General features: G+C 38.6%; 1 protein-coding gene across 10 annotated transcripts in view; it reads right to left on the bottom strand.

The window, feature by feature from the left end:
- Positions 1-16,875, bottom strand: part of LOC111337993 (protein sidekick-1) — a 46,657-nt gene that overhangs the window by 15,574 nt on the left and 14,208 nt on the right. For all 10 annotated transcript variants that reach the window (XR_015993058.1, XR_015993057.1, XR_015993056.1 and 7 more), the window contains exons 8-20: positions 16,281-16,589; positions 15,485-15,766; positions 8,447-8,737; positions 6,438-6,743; positions 6,028-6,348; positions 5,552-5,619; positions 4,793-5,021; positions 4,128-4,442; positions 3,677-3,973; positions 2,762-3,058; positions 2,195-2,491; positions 960-1,256; positions 138-434 (exon numbers count right to left, since the gene is read on the bottom strand). Coding sequence is in view for 7 of the 10 variants with exons in the window: in XM_088738039.1 (XP_088594165.1) it covers positions 138-434; positions 960-1,256; positions 2,195-2,491; positions 2,762-3,058; positions 3,677-3,973; positions 4,128-4,442; positions 4,793-5,021; positions 5,552-5,619; positions 6,028-6,348; positions 6,438-6,743; positions 8,447-8,737; positions 15,485-15,766; positions 16,281-16,589 (3,606 nt within the window). In the remaining 3 variants the exon portion in view is untranslated. The remainder of the gene's footprint in view (positions 1-137; positions 435-959; positions 1,257-2,194; positions 2,492-2,761; positions 3,059-3,676; positions 3,974-4,127; positions 4,443-4,792; positions 5,022-5,551; positions 5,620-6,027; positions 6,349-6,437; positions 6,744-8,446; positions 8,738-15,484; positions 15,767-16,280; positions 16,590-16,875) is intronic.

A 16,875-nucleotide genomic window follows, 5' to 3' on the forward strand; every position in this document is an offset into this window, starting at 1 on the left:
AATGAATAGTTGATTATACAAAAACACGCATCAAAAGTTTTCTCTAAAGAACCACTTGTCTTAAAGAGCTACAAATAGAAAGTAACCAGAAACATCCTAAACGTGGACAGGAGAGTCTATCCAAGGACAGCACCTACCATCCTGGTCTGTTCTAACAACAATAGGGCTACTGTATGGTCCATATCCTTTTGAGGTCGACGCAGCTACTGTGATATCGTAATCGACGTACTCTCTAAGATCTGTTAGTTCCTTTTGACGGTAATTAGGGTCAGCTATAGCAAATCCGTTGTGACTCTTTGTTCGTGAACGGTAAGTAATGTTGTAACTTGTGATGATACCATTCTGATCAAAAGCTGGAACATCATTCCACGTGACTAAGATGCTGGTTGAGCTTGTGTTATGTCCATTTACATTCACAGGAGTAGCAGAGGGTTCTGAAATATATGTAGTGAGAAGTACTTAAAGCCTGTATAATCAATTACATCTTCATTCCAAAGAATAGTTACAGAGCTGAGAACAGCTCTACGGCAATTTCCGGTTTTGTAAACGCACAGAAAGTAAAAAGCAACCGAAAATTACAACATTTAAGATAAAATATTTGCTTATATGTATCACGCGAAGACTTTTGATCTTTTTGTAATACTTGCTCAACTGAAATTATCGAAAAGAAATTGCACTTTCCGTTTCATTTATGCACTCAGTGGCAGCCTCGGTCAAATCAATTTTCGCCGTCTTGTAAAATCATAATTTTTCATTAGCTATGCAAGTGAACAACACGGCAAAATCATCGGATCATTAGAATTGAAACTGACTTTGATATGCAAACTCACCCCATTTGCGACGTAGTGAGCAACAAGCAAAAACGTTCACAATTTCCATTGAGAAAGTAGCTTACGAGGCTAAAATACACTGGGTGATGCAAATTTATGAAGTTGTATTATTATGTAGAAAACACTTACTGCCCTCATCTGTTGTGACAAAAACAGGATCGCTGGCTGGTCCGTCTCCCATTACCGTGGATGCAAACACTGTGATGCTGTAGTTAACAAACTCCTTCAGACCTGTTAGATTCAGTTGACGAACTGCATAACCCACTTTTGTACTGCCACTGTGATTCTCTGTCAGTGAGTGGTAGGTAATGTTATAACTCATGATAATACCGTTCTGTCCAGCCGCTGGAACTTCATCCCACGTGACTGAGATGCTTGTTGAGCTGATATTTCGTCCAAAGACGTTGACAGGAGGAGTAAAAGGTTCTGAAGTAAACCATAAGTAAATAGGGAGCTTAAGCAGTCAGGACGGCAACGCCAAGGAAGACTTCGATTAAAAAATGAATTTCTACTCTTAGTTAGAATTTTAAAAATGGCTGCATGAGCTTACTGTCTCGTACAGTGCCCCAGCTCAACCTCAGCATGACGTATAAAAGCAGCGTTGAGTTCCAAATGGAAATTAAAATAATTTGCCGTCGCGGTTTCGGTTCGCAGAAGACGCAAATTTTGACGATTTCACTTTGTTGTTTTGGATAGGACGGCTAAGAAATGTACAAAGTTTCAAAATGCACGTGCTGAGCTATTGTTCCGCCAATTAGATCTCTTGTTTTTCCACATCCTCGTTGCCGTCGCCGTCGTGGTTGCTTAAGGTCCCTAATATACCTGAAACGCCCTCATGTGCTTCACACGAGGACAAAAGTCTATCTGACTGACTTCATTGTTCAAAATTTCTCTCTGTTTCCACAGACCGAAAGAAACGGGTTCACGCACAAATTGAGGTATTAATTATACATGCAAACCATGAGTCTTTTAAAACTCAGTTCCCACTGTGGTGTTCACATCTTTGAACGGCCAAGATGCGCCTAAACTTGTGAACGTAACAACTATACGCAGAACTCCTGAGCTAATTCTATTCTGAGCTAATGCATGTCCCTCTGTTACAAAAACTTCCCTCAAAATGAAATTGGTCAGAGTGCATGTCCTTACATTTAAATCAAAATATAATTACGATAATTGTTAAAATATACTGGGACCTGAAGGCACCAAATGGCCTGGTGGTAGTGGGCTACAAAGCGAAAATGGAGGCGGAGATCCCATTCCACTTACGTCATGATAGCTCTAAGGATTCATGCTTTTCATTTTCAACTAAGGTATAGCTTTAGGCTTTCTTTTAGGTTGGTATTTATACTCTACGAAATACTTACTGTCTTCATTCGTTCTGACAAAAACAGGATCACTAGCTGGTCCGTCTCCTATCTTCGTTGATGCAAACACTGTTATGGTGTAGTTAACAAACTCTTTGAGACCCGATAGAGTCACTTGACGACCTGGAGAATTCACATTTGTACTGTTGCTGTGATGTTCAGTCAGTGAATGATAGGTGATGTTGTAACTCGTGATAATACCATTCTTTTCAGTGGCTGGAACCTCATCCCAGGTGACTAAGATATTGGTTGAGCTGATGCTATTTCCTGTCACGTTCACAGGAGGAGCAGAAGGTTCTGAAGTTAACAACGAGAACAAGCTCTATGAGACTTTGTCTAGGCAAGGAGTGGTCGAGCAGTCCGCAGGCTTAAGGCCCACGCGAATAACGCTTGACAAGACATTTCATTCCATGGAAGATACTAAAATATCGAGTGGAACAACTGCACCTGGAAATAGGAAAAAAGCGCACAAAACTTTTCGACTGCAAAAGAGTCTAAAATGTTCTTAAGGACGCTACGGTTCTGAAACGCATAGATGAACATCGAGCCAAAAGCAAGATTACTCACTATCCTCGTCAGTACTGACAATAATGGGATCACTGGCTGGTCCATTTCCTACCACCGTTGATGCAAAGACTGTGATGGTGTAGTTAACAAACTCTCTCAGACCCATCAGAGTCACTCGGCGATCTGGAAAATCCACTGTTGTACTGTTCGTATGACTCTCTGTTAGTGAGTGATAGGTTATGTTGTAGCTCTTAATGATACCATTCCGATCAGGTCCTGGAACATGATCCCATGTCACTAAGATGCTGGTTGAGCTGGTGTTATGTCCTTTTACATCCAAAGGAGCAGCAGAGGGTTCTAAAATATAAATGGGGTACAAAGCAGTTGATAATAAAATTGTCAAACACTTCTTAAAAAAAATTCGTGGCTAGAATGACGCGGTTTTCGTCTCGTCATGTAAATTTAAAGTGAACTCGTCGAGCATAGTGTGCAAGGTCCCGTTCCCGAAGTTAAGGCAGTCAGGACAGCCAAATAATCGATAACATCTTATCACAGTTTTTTTTCAATAAGGAATAGACACAGCCTATATTAGGTCTGGCACTACAGTAGACTTTGAAGGAGTCCTTATGTAGATTTTCTTATTGTGAAAAATCGATACATTTATTACCAGAAGACATTTTCCTTCAATTTATGTTTGACTGGAAATTGTTATTTGCCTTGAAAAAGATATGAATTCAGTGTCTTGTAAAGTCTATTGTACCATTCGCTATAAAGTAAACAATAGAAGAAAATAGTCAGATCAACAGAAATGAAAGTGCAATCTCGGAGGCGGAATAGCTCGACATTGATGCAGAAAGTCATTCCATTTGCGGCCAATTAAATAACAAAAAAACATGCTAATAATTCTTACAGAGAAAGTAATACACTGGGTGATCCAAATTAATCAAATTCCAGTTGTTTGAAGAAAACACTTACTGTCTTCATCCACTCTCACAAAAATAGGGATACTGGCTGGTCCGTCTCCTATCGCTGTAGAAGCAAACACTGTGATGCTGTAGTTCACAAACTCCTTTAGACCTGTTAGATTCAGTCGACGAACTGCATAATCCACTCTGGTACTGTCACTATGATTTTCTGTCAGTGAGTGATAGCTAATGTTGTAACTCGTGATGATACCATTCTGGTCCGCCGCTGGAACCTCATCCCACGTGAGTAAGATGCTTGTTGAGCTGATACTCTGTCCAACGACGTTCACTGGAGGAGCAGAAGGTTCTGAAATAAAACATTAGCAAATAGACCTTAATACGGCCATATGTACAGTGTACTTTACACAATACCTTGCTCTTAAAAATTAGCCCCGGGTATTACCAAACACTGTAAAGGATGCTTCTGGCGACAAAATAGTAAAAATGCTAGTTTAACTTACTATCCTGCGGTGTTTGCACGAGTTGGGCAACACTTGAAGGTCCATCTCCGAATACAGTGAACGCTAACACACTAATGCTGTAGTTTGTAAATTCGTTCAGATTCTGTAAAATCCTTGTTACTCCATTACTTTGTTGTTCACTGCTGATATTAACGAACTCGGTAAAGATGTAACTATTTGGTAAGGCTTGATAATTTAGTTTATATCCTTGGATTATTCCATTTCGATCATCAGCAAGGACAGAATCCCATGATACGCTGACACTTGTAGATGAAGTGGCATTTAGTGTGACTAGTTGTGGTGCCCCACTAGGCTCTGAAAACAAAAAAATAGGGGCGAAATTATTACAGACTCGTTCTTTTGAAGGCCAGTAAACTAGGTAGAGATTGACTGGTAATCTTTTTAAATTTTATATTCAACCTGTATTTAATTGTCATTAGAGTGGCTGTACACCAAATGTATTTGACCTTGTAACTATAAAAACAAAATGTCACAAGTTTAACCAAAAGGCTGCAAGCAGTCCAATAAAGATAACTCGCTCTTGGTCATACAACAAGTAAAGATTGCCTGAGGTTGTGAAAAACATAATAATAATGATAACAAAATAACTAAGTTGATAGATTGTTTAAAAAAAAGGAAAAAAGTAACACTTAAGTAACACTCACTATGCTGATGGGTAGTCTTCTCCAGCAAAGCACTTAAATTACCAACACCTTTACCGTTAAACGCCTGCATGGAAAACTCGTAAGTAGTGTGTTCATTTAGTGGTCCCACCAAAAGCGATGTCGATTCGGCTCCATCAACAGTTTTATTTACCCAGGGAGGAGTGCTGTTGACCCGGTGCAAAACATAATAGCCCAGAATTGCACCTCTTGCTTTGTCTTTCCTCAGCATCTGGGTTGTGAGGTTTAAAATACATTCATTTGATGTCCACAACTCCTTTTTACGTGCTACATAAAGGTATATTACTGTCCTTATTCCCTGAGGGCACTTCGCATTTTTGTGTAAGTTTATGCAATTGCTAAGAGCCAAGCAAAGTATACGCTGTAATGGCATGATTGGCATGAGCAAACGAAGAATTCAAAATTACAAGTTTCGTCCTGTCAAATGTATTTTCGTCAACGTGCTGTCATTTAAAGAGTTTCCGTTGTTTGATTGCTTGACGCGCATTTCATACTGCAGCACAGAATATACAAATTAATGTAGTTTACTTGTAGCTAAACTATACAATCAAACAGAGCGTACAGAATTCAGCATATCATATTTAAAGTACCACTTAGCAAAACAGTTATGTGGACAAGTAAATCAGGTTTAAAACTCTTCCCTTCTTAGTGAAAAACGCAAATGGGGAAATCAGTAAGAATAATGAGTATTCTAAGGATATAAACATTCATTTTCGGTTACATTTAATTTCTTGTAATTACCTGCCAGGAAACATTCACAGCCGTTGAATTGAGAACAGTCACAACAAAAGTTGGAGCCTCGCTTGGCACTGCAATAAAGAATCAAACAATTTTGTCCTTTATCCCAGTACTTAACAATGATTAGTGAACAAAAAATATTGCACAGGTATTAAATTAACTCTTAAGGAACTCCTTTTGATAGCTTGATACACTAGAATTGTGATCAAAACAACGTCATCAAGTCTTGTTCTTTCAAAACGGACATAAAATAATGTAAAATGTCTTTAAATCAGTTAACATCTGGAGAGAATCAGAAGCAAATACAAGAGAAAACATCAAACGAAGTAGAACTTGTGAAGTAACTTCTACAAATTTAATTATTACAATACTACAGTGTACGTCCTGATCCCTGGCCATTTTCTAGTGGTACATGTGGAGCTTCTATCCATAGCTCTTCACGTACATAGTAAAAATAGTGTAGAGAGTGAACAGTTTACCTTCTTCATCTGTGGTAACATTCAGAATATGGCTGCTGTAGCTTTTGCCAATTTTGTTTGTCGCAAATACTCTAATACTATATGTTGTCCAAGGAAGAAGACCTGTGAGAGAGGCAGTCATGGAGAGACTGGAAACCACACAGGCACTGCTTGAGAGTGATCCTTGACAATCCACATCTTTAAAGATCTGACTATCTTCACTGATTTCAACCGTGTAGTTCTTAATGTCACTATTTCCATCAAAACCAAAATTCCAAAAGATATTTACAACTCGTGAACCCTTTGAACCAACAGTGATATTCTGGGGTGGGTTGGGACCAACTGAAGAATTAAACAACATTTCAATAAACATTAAAATGTACAATTGCGTTTGACGATCATTGCACACCACATCGTTCAGAAAAACATACCTTGAATAATTACTGACGTTATATCTGAGGAATTGCCAACAGCGTTTGTCACAAAGCAGCCATAATTTGCCTCATCCTCCTTGGTACTTGATGAAATTAACAGCTGCGATTGACTTTCAGTGAATTGTGTAATATTCACTCGTCCATTATTGATCTCGCTATAATTTCGAGCTATCACAATGCCATCTTTTAACCATTGTACTTCCAACACCGGTGGGGAAGCATTATACCGGCAAGTCAGCTGGATGTGTTTGCTTATTTCAACAAATTTTGGTTCACTGCCACCAATTTTGACATCTGCTCTATCTGCAATCATGAAAATGTTCAAGTTAGTCACCAGAAATGAGAACAGTATTTGAAAAATTTATACACATTACATGTCCTCGCAGATGTTTTGGCATGTAGCGTTGCGTACAAGGCTTGTCAACGTAACAAAAAATACTCATCGACACTTCAACCAACACATCTATGGCTACAACAGGTTCTTCATGATCCATTACCTTTTTTTCATATGCATTTCTTTTAACGCAAGAAAAGCGAAGCTTACAGAGATAAGGGTTTTGTGAAGGGTCTCGCATAACACATGCAATTGCGTCAAAATGGTTTATGAGACATTAACTTGACACCAAGGGTTTCAAAACAATTCTAGGTCTGATTTAATTCTAGCAGTTGTTCTAAAATCATCGATATAAAACATAAAAAAAATGTAAAACATACTTTTCTTCTTCTATGAAAAAACTCAGGCAAGCGTGTAGCCAACCTGTCAAACATTTTTTTTACTTACCGTAAAAATTATTAAACTGTCCAAATAAACGAACAATACATATACCTTATTATGCGTTTTTATCTGTAGTATTGCTGAGTATTTCTACGAGTTGCGCCGTATTTTGACGAGACCTTAGGGCGAGTCAAAATACAAATAGCAATAAAAATTCTCAGCGATACTGCACAACAAAACGGTTGTTAAGAAATTTATTATTTCAACACGCCAAATTATTATTTCAGTGCGTGTGAATTTCGTGGATGCTCATTTACGGAGTGCGGGACAGATGTATGCAAGGCGCAACCGAATTGGAGCGGTATTTTCTTCAATAAATGATGAAATTTCATTGTCTTGCAACTGCTTTTCTTGGTTCGATTTATCTAATAAACTTGGATCAATATTCGCCAGCCATTTCGACTCTTCGTCGTCAGAATAATAATTTAAATTGTCCGCCATATTTTTCGAGACTTCAATCCAATTCGTCACTTGCGCGATACGAGAAAACTTGTCTAACAGGTTCTCTGGAGTACAAATACTCGTTTTGGGCACTATTTGCACTATACGATGCTCACAATATTGAGCTAGCTTGCAGCTCTACAAATATTTCAACTGACATCCAGCTACAAGATTTCGACTCAGCGAAGAGGTTTTTCAAGTTTTATCAAACAGGTATATAAAGGGTGCCTACACGTGACACACCCACGACAAAAGTGTGGATGACGGACCAACAATAAAACCTGCGTTGAGTACAACCAATACAGACACTGGAACAATTTCAAGTGGACACAACAAGTTTCTTCGTCTGTCCTCTGAGGAGACACGCGGGTTGATGGGGTATGCGAAAGTACTACTGGCTAAACTGATACGAGTAAGAACAGTACTTCCACATCATATATATATATCTTATTAACCAAGCGCGAGGGCCGTACTGGGAGAATATCGGCCCGAGGTCTTGACAGTACGGACCGAGCGCAGCGAGGTCCGTACAAAAAAGACCGAGGGCCAATATTCTTCCAGTACGGTCCCGAGCAAGCTTGGTTAATAAGAGATTTATTATACGATTGAAGTTCAAAGGGACGCAAGTGCGGTATCATTCGGGACCATTCGGGACAGTGCCCGGTCCAATACTTAGAGAATATTGGACCGGCAATAGAGCATTTTGATTGGTTGATTGTAGTTATTGGCCCTCTGACTGCCCGAGTCGTGTAATAAAAACATATACTGCAGTTTGAAAAATAATACTCACAGTTGACTGTCAGTTTTCCTGGAGATGAAGTGGTGCTATTTACACTGTTATTTGCAACACATCTATACTGGCCTTCATCTCCTCGCGCAATATTGGTAATTGTTAAACTTGAAGTGTTTCCTGTAAACTCAGAAATACTTTTTCTTTGCATTTTTGATATATCAATTCCATCTCTTGTCCATTTTACATCTGGTGTGGGATTTCCATAAACTGTACAATTCAGAGTTATATTTGCATTTTGCTCTTCTATTACTGTTACATACTGAGGGCTGCTGCTAAATTCAGGTTGAACTGAAAAAAAAGCAAACAGATATGTGCAGTCATGTGGCATTCAGTAAGACAATTTAATTACTTATAAATAAATACTGATTTCATCCAGCGAGATGGCTTAGTCTCATCTAGAATAAATTTCATGCAGTAACTCTCTTGTAGAGGTCAGAAGGTTTATCTAAAGCTTGTCGGTTGAACCAGTCATGTGCTTGCACAAACATTGTTACCCAGTTATTTTAATGCAAGGGCAAAAGTTTTGCTCCAGAGAAGTATTCATTTATCCTGTTGAGCACGAACCAAGTCTCAAATTTATTGTGCGATATATTAGACGTCACAATCCCCTGATCAATTGTTGTGCAAAGTTTGGACACCACTCGTTTCGCTGATGTTAAAATGAACATAGCTCAGAGAGAACAGTGCCGTATACGGTTTCGGCCCCCAACAGTACACAGGAAGCTTTGTAAGACGACGCGAACGTGTTTTTGCAATGGCCCTCCGAAAAGTTAAAAGGCAATGAGGAGCTTGCTAAATCGCGATTTATATTAGTTCTGCCTATTTTAAATCATGATGAATCGGACTTAATCGCGATTGCCATCTTTAGTGTGACTACAGCCATAGAGAGATTACTTTTGTAACTCGTGTCGTTTTCAAGCTATGTCCAAAAGCGACAAGTCCCCTTTGCCGCTACGGAAAAAAGGAGAATCTGGTCGCAATTTGCATCGGAGCGGAAACATTGTTCAGATTCAGTGACCAGAGTCTATTTCTATCGAAACGTCAGCTTTTGTAATCATTACGGTGGCCAATTTACCATTTCAACTTTGTTGATATATCCAAATTATTTCGTTACTCCCACCGACGCAGCCCCAAACAGTTTCTTTCGAAACTATCAGCCTTTATTCATTTGTATTTCTATCGAAGTTGCCGTGGGTGCTAGTTCACGAATAATATGGTCGACAGTCCATTATCAATCGCATGGCATTGCACTTCGAGCATCGATCGTCGAAAAGCTGTGTTGCGCGTCCGGTGTAGCTCTCCTTCCTGTGCCTGAGTTCTTTCCTCCTCTTCTTTCTGATTGAAGCAACTTCACTTTTGACACGAAAAGCTCCATATTCAAGCGTGTTAACCTTAACCCGCTCGACGTAACTCCTTCAGTGCAAATGTATCCGCTCTTTGCTTTCTTGAAAGCATCAGCGCCGACAGGCAAAACGGTATCAAATGGTTTGCTCCAGTTACGCTGTGCGATTGGGTAACAGCCTTCACAGGCGTGAAGTGGGAACGCGTTTATGTAGTCAAACGCCGACGCCCCGGAAAACCTGAAGTCGCTTTTTCTCGCAAAGTGTTTTCGCTTGAGCTCTGAACTTCAAAGAGATTATTCTCGGCCGATATTTGGTCAATTTTCATGAGACTTGGAAATATTGTCACAATTATGATGAACCCCAAAAGTGTGTCTGGGAATTTTGATTTTCGCATTACTTTTTGAGAATAACCTCTACATTGAATATTCTGTTCAAAAGCGCTACTTTAAAGTTAAATAATTATGAAATAGTGATTGTGCGTTAAAAAATAACACCCAGACAATTTTTAAGTTCAATATGTACAAATCACGTTCCAATAAGAGACAGAAGTTGTTGACTAAAAGCGTCGTCAAATCAACTTATCTTTCAGAACGACTCTGGGTGAAAGAATAAGCTCCCATTCTGTTCAAAGGCAAAATTTCAAAGGAAAAAGAATAAATTGAAATATCTGAAATCAGTGTTTATAAAGCTTTACGAAAATGTATGCTTTTATAGGAATAGGGCAAACAGTTTTCACGCTATTTCAGCTTGAATGAAAACGCTCATTTTCCTTCCGTGATACCTTAAGGTGTCGAAGTGAAAACGGTTCATTTTACTTTAAATCGCTTTTTAAAATAAGAGACGGGCTAGACATTGAAAATGCAGCATCCTTCCTTGTTAGGAAATACGTCGACAATAATTGCACAAAGAAGCATCGAGGTTTGTTTAGAGAAAGTTGTTAAATAATACTGAGAATGAAAAACACAATGTATTTTTTTGGTTGACAGATTGTTGGTCGTAAGAAAAACGATCCAGTCGTTCACTGCTTTCTCCCATGATTCTTAAAACTGGAAAGTAAAGCTTTGTCGGCAACGTGACAATTGCACGATCTGCTCAGCGCGGAAAATGAAATATTACTCCGCCACGAGCGGATGTATCTGTAGTCTTGACCTCGTTTATCAGGGTAATCAAAGCCTTTACCTCGGTAATTCTTTTTAGCCTTTTGCAGCATTTATTAAGGCATTAGTTGGTGTTCACACGCGCCAAATGTTTACCTAGATAAGTAAACTCTGGTACCTCGATAAAACGTTCAAGTCTAATAAAACGCACCAGACTGTCAGTCAACTGACTGATCATTCTTCCGTACTTTTCAGTTAAAGGGTATAAAGTGCAGAAATAAAATCTAATTCTTTAGGAAGAAAGACATCATAACTAGAAATAACATCTAGCTCAACCTAACAGAGGAACTCTGTATGAGCAAGAAACATTTCCTATTTGCGTTGCGTGTTCGAGGTCGCTTACAAAAAAACTAGCCACTAAATATTAACTTCAAAACACTAACGCATGATGGTAACTGATATTTTCGAAATAAAAAAGTCAACTTAACAAGCTCCTTCTCTCGCACTCGAGAGAGCTCAATCGCTTTACACGTGGTTTTTTTTAACGTGAAAATTCAATTCGTGGCCGGAGCAAACACCTGGTTTAGAAAACGGGTTAAATCAACGTTGTTGCTTTCCGCTTGAAGTCTTAAAGGAAAAGTACGGTCTAGAAAAAGTTTATCTCAATTAAAAGAATTTTTCCTCAGGAGTTCGAAAACAACTGCCATTTTGTCTAATTTGCTTTGCATTAGCGACAAGAGCGCTTCGAAGTTGCCCCTTTTTACAACTTCCGTGGTTAGAAAAACGCCATCTTGGATATACGCAATTGTGACGTAGCAATAGTCAAACTTACGCCTTTTGCTATTCATTACGAGAAAATACGCATTTATTTACATTAAAAGCCGAACAATTGCGTGCAAATACATTCATTAACGTTAAAAAACGGTTATTTGCGTGTAAATTAGATTCGATAACGATCTTTGCATTTTAATCAGCCTTTAATAACAAGTTTGGGCATTCTTACGCGTCATTCGTCAGACAAAAGAGGAAAATTTACCTTCATTTGCGCTAACATTCAAGTCATTTATACCATCTTGAAAGTCAATAGAGACAATACACAAACAATATAGTGCATAACCATTCATTAATATTTTTATCACACTGTTTGAAATTCAATAGCATTCCTAGACGGCATTAGTGTGAATAACAAAGTCATTAATGCACTCGTAAAAAAATTCAATATTTTTACATTCAATATGCAAGTAGCGATTTTCAATTGAACACCGATTTTTCCGGAACTTACATTCAGTAAATTGTGTCCAGTTCATTCGCTTTGTAAAATGTCGCGAACAAAGAGAGAGAATCGTGGGAGGATTTGAGGACGAGGAAGAAAATTATCTGATTGTATTTTCACGCAGTCGTTCGTCCCTTAACGCAAAAGAATGCGTATTTTTTCGTAATGAACAGCAAAAGGTGTACAAGTAGTTACTTTCTCCTTGTTGACTGGTTTGACCTTTTGTCAAAACAATTTCTCATACTCCCAATAGTTGAAATGAGATGAACTGTCCTGTTTTTGAATGTCAAAATACATAGTAAAATTCAAAAGGAAAAGGTGCAAGCCTCTATAAGCTACCGGAAACTGAAATATTAAAGAAAAGTTAGCCGGCAAAATGACCCGCGACGACGGCTTGCCGAACCCTGTAAAACCTCAGAACTGCCAGAACGAAGACTCCCAGCGAGATATACAGGCAGGCATGTAAGTTTTCCTTGTTGACCTTCGCTTCAAACTGAAAGCTATGCTTACCTTTTCCATATTCAACACAGCTCTCAGTTATTTATTCTACGAGTTTTTTTAAACCATTTTATTGTAAGCGAATAAATTGAAGCTCGTAATGGTGGTACACCATGTGTGGTAAATTTTCAGTCGCCACCCTTGCCCAAGACCGATTTTCAACATCACGCGCTTTACCAAGCGGTGTACAAATATGTCTTGTCTTTCCTAAATCTGTTATGAAACCATCGAGTAAATTTTTTCTACCCCAACAATCACTTTCTTCTACGGAGAAAAAACTACATGAAATTTTATACATTGCTAGCAAATTATCAAGACAAACGCGTTTGCGACTAATGCAAATTATTCTTCGTCAGGAAGGCGCCATATTTCACTATATCATATCGATTGGACACGATAAAAATAATATGAAAATATTTATGTCTTCCAACCAACTACTTGACGTAATTAGCAGTGCTTATGCTTTCAAAAGAAATCGAAAGTTTCATTTTAGCTTCAATATACTGAGGTAATTTCTAATGTAAACACTGTATGACAGAGGCGATTTTGCGGCGCGCGGCAAAATTAACAAAGCTCTACTTCTCAAAAGTCAAACATTTTAAAACGAAAAATACTGGGTTAAAGCTAATTCTAAGCAATAAAGATGAAAAACAACCTTGCAAATTAAAGGTAAATGCTGAAACAGACAAAATTTAATTCGTAACAATTAACTTCTGCCTTTTGTCAGCATTAATTTTGGCAAGTAAGTGTTTGTAATCAATTTTGTCAGTGTTTACGCATACGAAGAACGATCTTTAAGTCTATCATTTCTGACTTGTTGCATGCCAACTGGGGCTGATCTTAGTTCCAAATGGCTCGTGTTCCGTTATACACCGAAGCTGGGTTCCTGTAACTGCTAAAATAGTTCGTCTCATTCCGAGTTAGCCGTGTAAAATGAATCCGTAGCGGGCACTGCGGTCTACTCTAGCAATGTAACTATCACTCCACAACTAGGATTTCTTTGAGGAAAAAACCTTTGCCTTTCAAATCGAGTCGGTGTTCTAGTACATTTAATTCTTAGGAGGATACATTCTCGACAGTTGCCGCAAGAGAACCACTCGCGATTTCCAAGACGTGAGCGACTAAGCGGGTCGACTTTTCTTCTTGAAATTCCTTTTCTTGACTTTCTCTCAGTCTTTCTCCCCAACAGAAGTATCTCCTTCCCCTGAAGACGAGCCATGTTTCGTTTGAAACATAAATGGATGTACTACATTCTCTTGCTTGATTAAAATTCAAGTCAAGAATTCAATAGGTGGCGCCCCCATTGCCGCTGTTTTCCTTGTTTACATTCACTTCAGCAAGGAATATAATTTAGCATGTTTGACTATTGCTGCTTCATAACAAAGATAGGGGATTTCAATTTGAAAATGCCGATTTTTGGAACGTAATTGTTCGCAACTAAAACGCTTTCAGCTCAAATAAATAGCCAGTTAGGACAATTCAAGCAAGGAACTTTTGATCTAAGTAATATTTTTCTAGACCGTACTTTCCCTTTAAGAAAAATTCTGACTTTGAAAAATGAGATATTAATTTTACCTCCTTGGGCTGATGAATAAGACGCTGACAACAGAACGACGAAGAACCAGTGGTAGAGACGTTCTCTGGACGTAAAAATTCCGGCAGGAAAATGTCCATAGTTGGAAAACATGATATGATCAAAGCCGCTGTTTAGAATATTCGATCGTTCCTCCACCCAACTTCCCCTTTATACTGCGGTTGATAATGAGGTCAAGAGCTTAAAATATCGCCTGGTAACTTTTCTGCTTTATATAGCCATACAAGTCCAAAATTGTATTTCCTCTATTAAAAAAAAAAAAAAAAAAGACCCCTCTGGTCTTCCGCACGTCGCAATGTTTAGGGTTTTTTTTTTTTCTTTTAGGAGAGGAAGAGGAAAGAATCGGCCCAAAAGATGGGTGAGCTCTGTTAATTACTGCTGTTTTTCACAGCTTTTCCTGTTATCAGACGAAGGCAGAAGTTCATCTGACAACAGGAAAACACATCGACGGCAAAGCAAGCTCAAAACAGCAGAAAAAAACAATGGACACACAAGAAGTGAGTCATTCTTAAATGTAAAATGTTCACATTTCGGAATATTTGGTGTCGTAAAGGGACCATATTTCGTTGCCCACACTATTCCTTATAACGCATTAAAACTTTCAACGGTTCCTCACGTAACTTAGCACCGCTTCAAACAGCGCTTGACGCTTTCAAGAAATAATCTTTCGTTTTTCCTCGAGACGTGATCTTGGGACGCCTGTGATTTAACCGGCTATATTTAATTTGGGGTCAGAATCGAGGGTAGGGGTAGGGGGCGTAAGGGGGCGGAAGGGGACGTAAAGTAACATTTACTCCCCCACCACAGTCCCTATCCTAATTTTGGACTGCCACTCACCCCCTTAGTACAAAATTCTTCCAAGCCTTCCGCTGCTATCAAAATCAAAGATGGCGGTCATATTTCGCTAAGAAAACACTGAACACTCGCTCGCCAAAATTACGCCTGCTCTGCAGGGCTATTTGAAATACCAAAACAATTAAGTTTTAAAAACAACTGATCCAGTGTTTGACATTGTAAAGCAACTCGGAAATTTTCAGAACGCGCAAATCTATTTATCTTTTATAGTTCCACGACATTTTCCTCGGCCTGAAAATTGTTCCATAACTCACCGGTAACCGTAAGAGAAGGTTATCCTCTCTTGGTCCCGGATAAAAAGTCACTTCTCTGAAATCTGATTTGGCTCGACCAGTACGATTTCCTAACTTAAAATAGCATTTATGCTATACTTACATAACACGTTTACTACAGAGGGTTCAGAAGTGTCATTTCCAACCCTGTTTTTCACAGCACATCTGTACTTTCCACTGTCTTCTCTTTCCACATTCGTTATTGTCAACTCTTGAGAGTCACTGGATAAACTGATCCTGGAATTCTCATTTTCTTCTATTACAGATCCATCAAACGTCCAGAACATATGAAGTATAGGGCTTCCAGTAGCGTTGCAACGCAAAGTGACATTGCTTCCTTCTTCTGGAGAAACACTCTGTGGTTGAGAAGCGATCGAAGGCTTAACTGTATAAGGGAAAACAGAAGAAAATCTTACTCTGAAAGGTCTCCATCATTTCTTCAAAGTTTCAAATCTCCACTAAACTATTCGATGATGTTATTACATGGAGACTTTATAGGAAGTTACTGCTTAAGGATTTTGCAGTCTTAGAAAGAGTAGAGCTCTCCCTTCTGATCAAACCTAGATGAAGATATTTGTCTTCGACACCCTACTGCGCATATAATTAGAGTCCAAGTAAAAACCGCGTACAATGGCCTTGTGCGAAAGTTTGGAGAGCCAATTTAAACGGCAAGTATTTAATGATAAATAAGCAATACAGCCACTTTTTCATCCCCTAAATATGCACTTTACAAAACGCCCTTAAGCCTCACATGAGACACCGCTCTCAAGAAATGTTTGCTTAGTATACCCTCCATCGGATATCTTCAATTTTCTTAAGTCTCCAAAGAGTGATTACAGCTTACTACTGCCCTACCGTAAAAAAGGTAAAAAGAGAATTTGTCAACAACTCTTACACACCTTCAATAATTATCGATTTGGAGTCCGACGTACTATTAACGTCATTTGTGACATTGCAGGTGTAATTTCCACTATCCGCTAAGATGGATGCATTGATTAACAGCTCTATGAGGGTTTCATTGAAGTGCGAAATACTCAGGCGGGTGTTATTGATCACTATTGTAGAATTTGTCGAAATCACCATTCCATCTTTTATCCACTGCAACTCAGACGCAGGAGGTAGAGCCTTATGCCGACAAGTTATCTTGATATCGTCGCCCTTAGCCACAATCTGCTCTTTATCACCATCAATTGTAACTTCTGGATCAACTGAAATTTGATAAAATGATTATATTTGTATCAGCATCCTCATCATCATCATGGGCTATCAATTTTTTTATTATGTCAATTTTTAAATCATTGGCGATCCTTACAATCTGATTGATGCGATTTATCCCGAATCGTGCCATTCTTTGCTCTTAATCGCATCTTTTTCCTTGCTAATGAGAAATCTTAATAAAACTCATCAACCAATCAGAATAAAGGTCTGTTTGTGGTTAAAAAAATATCAAATTGTAGTAAAATTAAGGAAACGTTTGCAACTTTTTTAAAACCA

The sequence above is a fragment of the Stylophora pistillata genome, chromosome 11 (genome assembly GCF_964205215.1).
Source record: "Stylophora pistillata chromosome 11, jaStyPist1.2, whole genome shotgun sequence".
NCBI classification, from domain to species: domain Eukaryota; kingdom Metazoa; phylum Cnidaria; class Anthozoa; order Scleractinia; family Pocilloporidae; genus Stylophora; species Stylophora pistillata.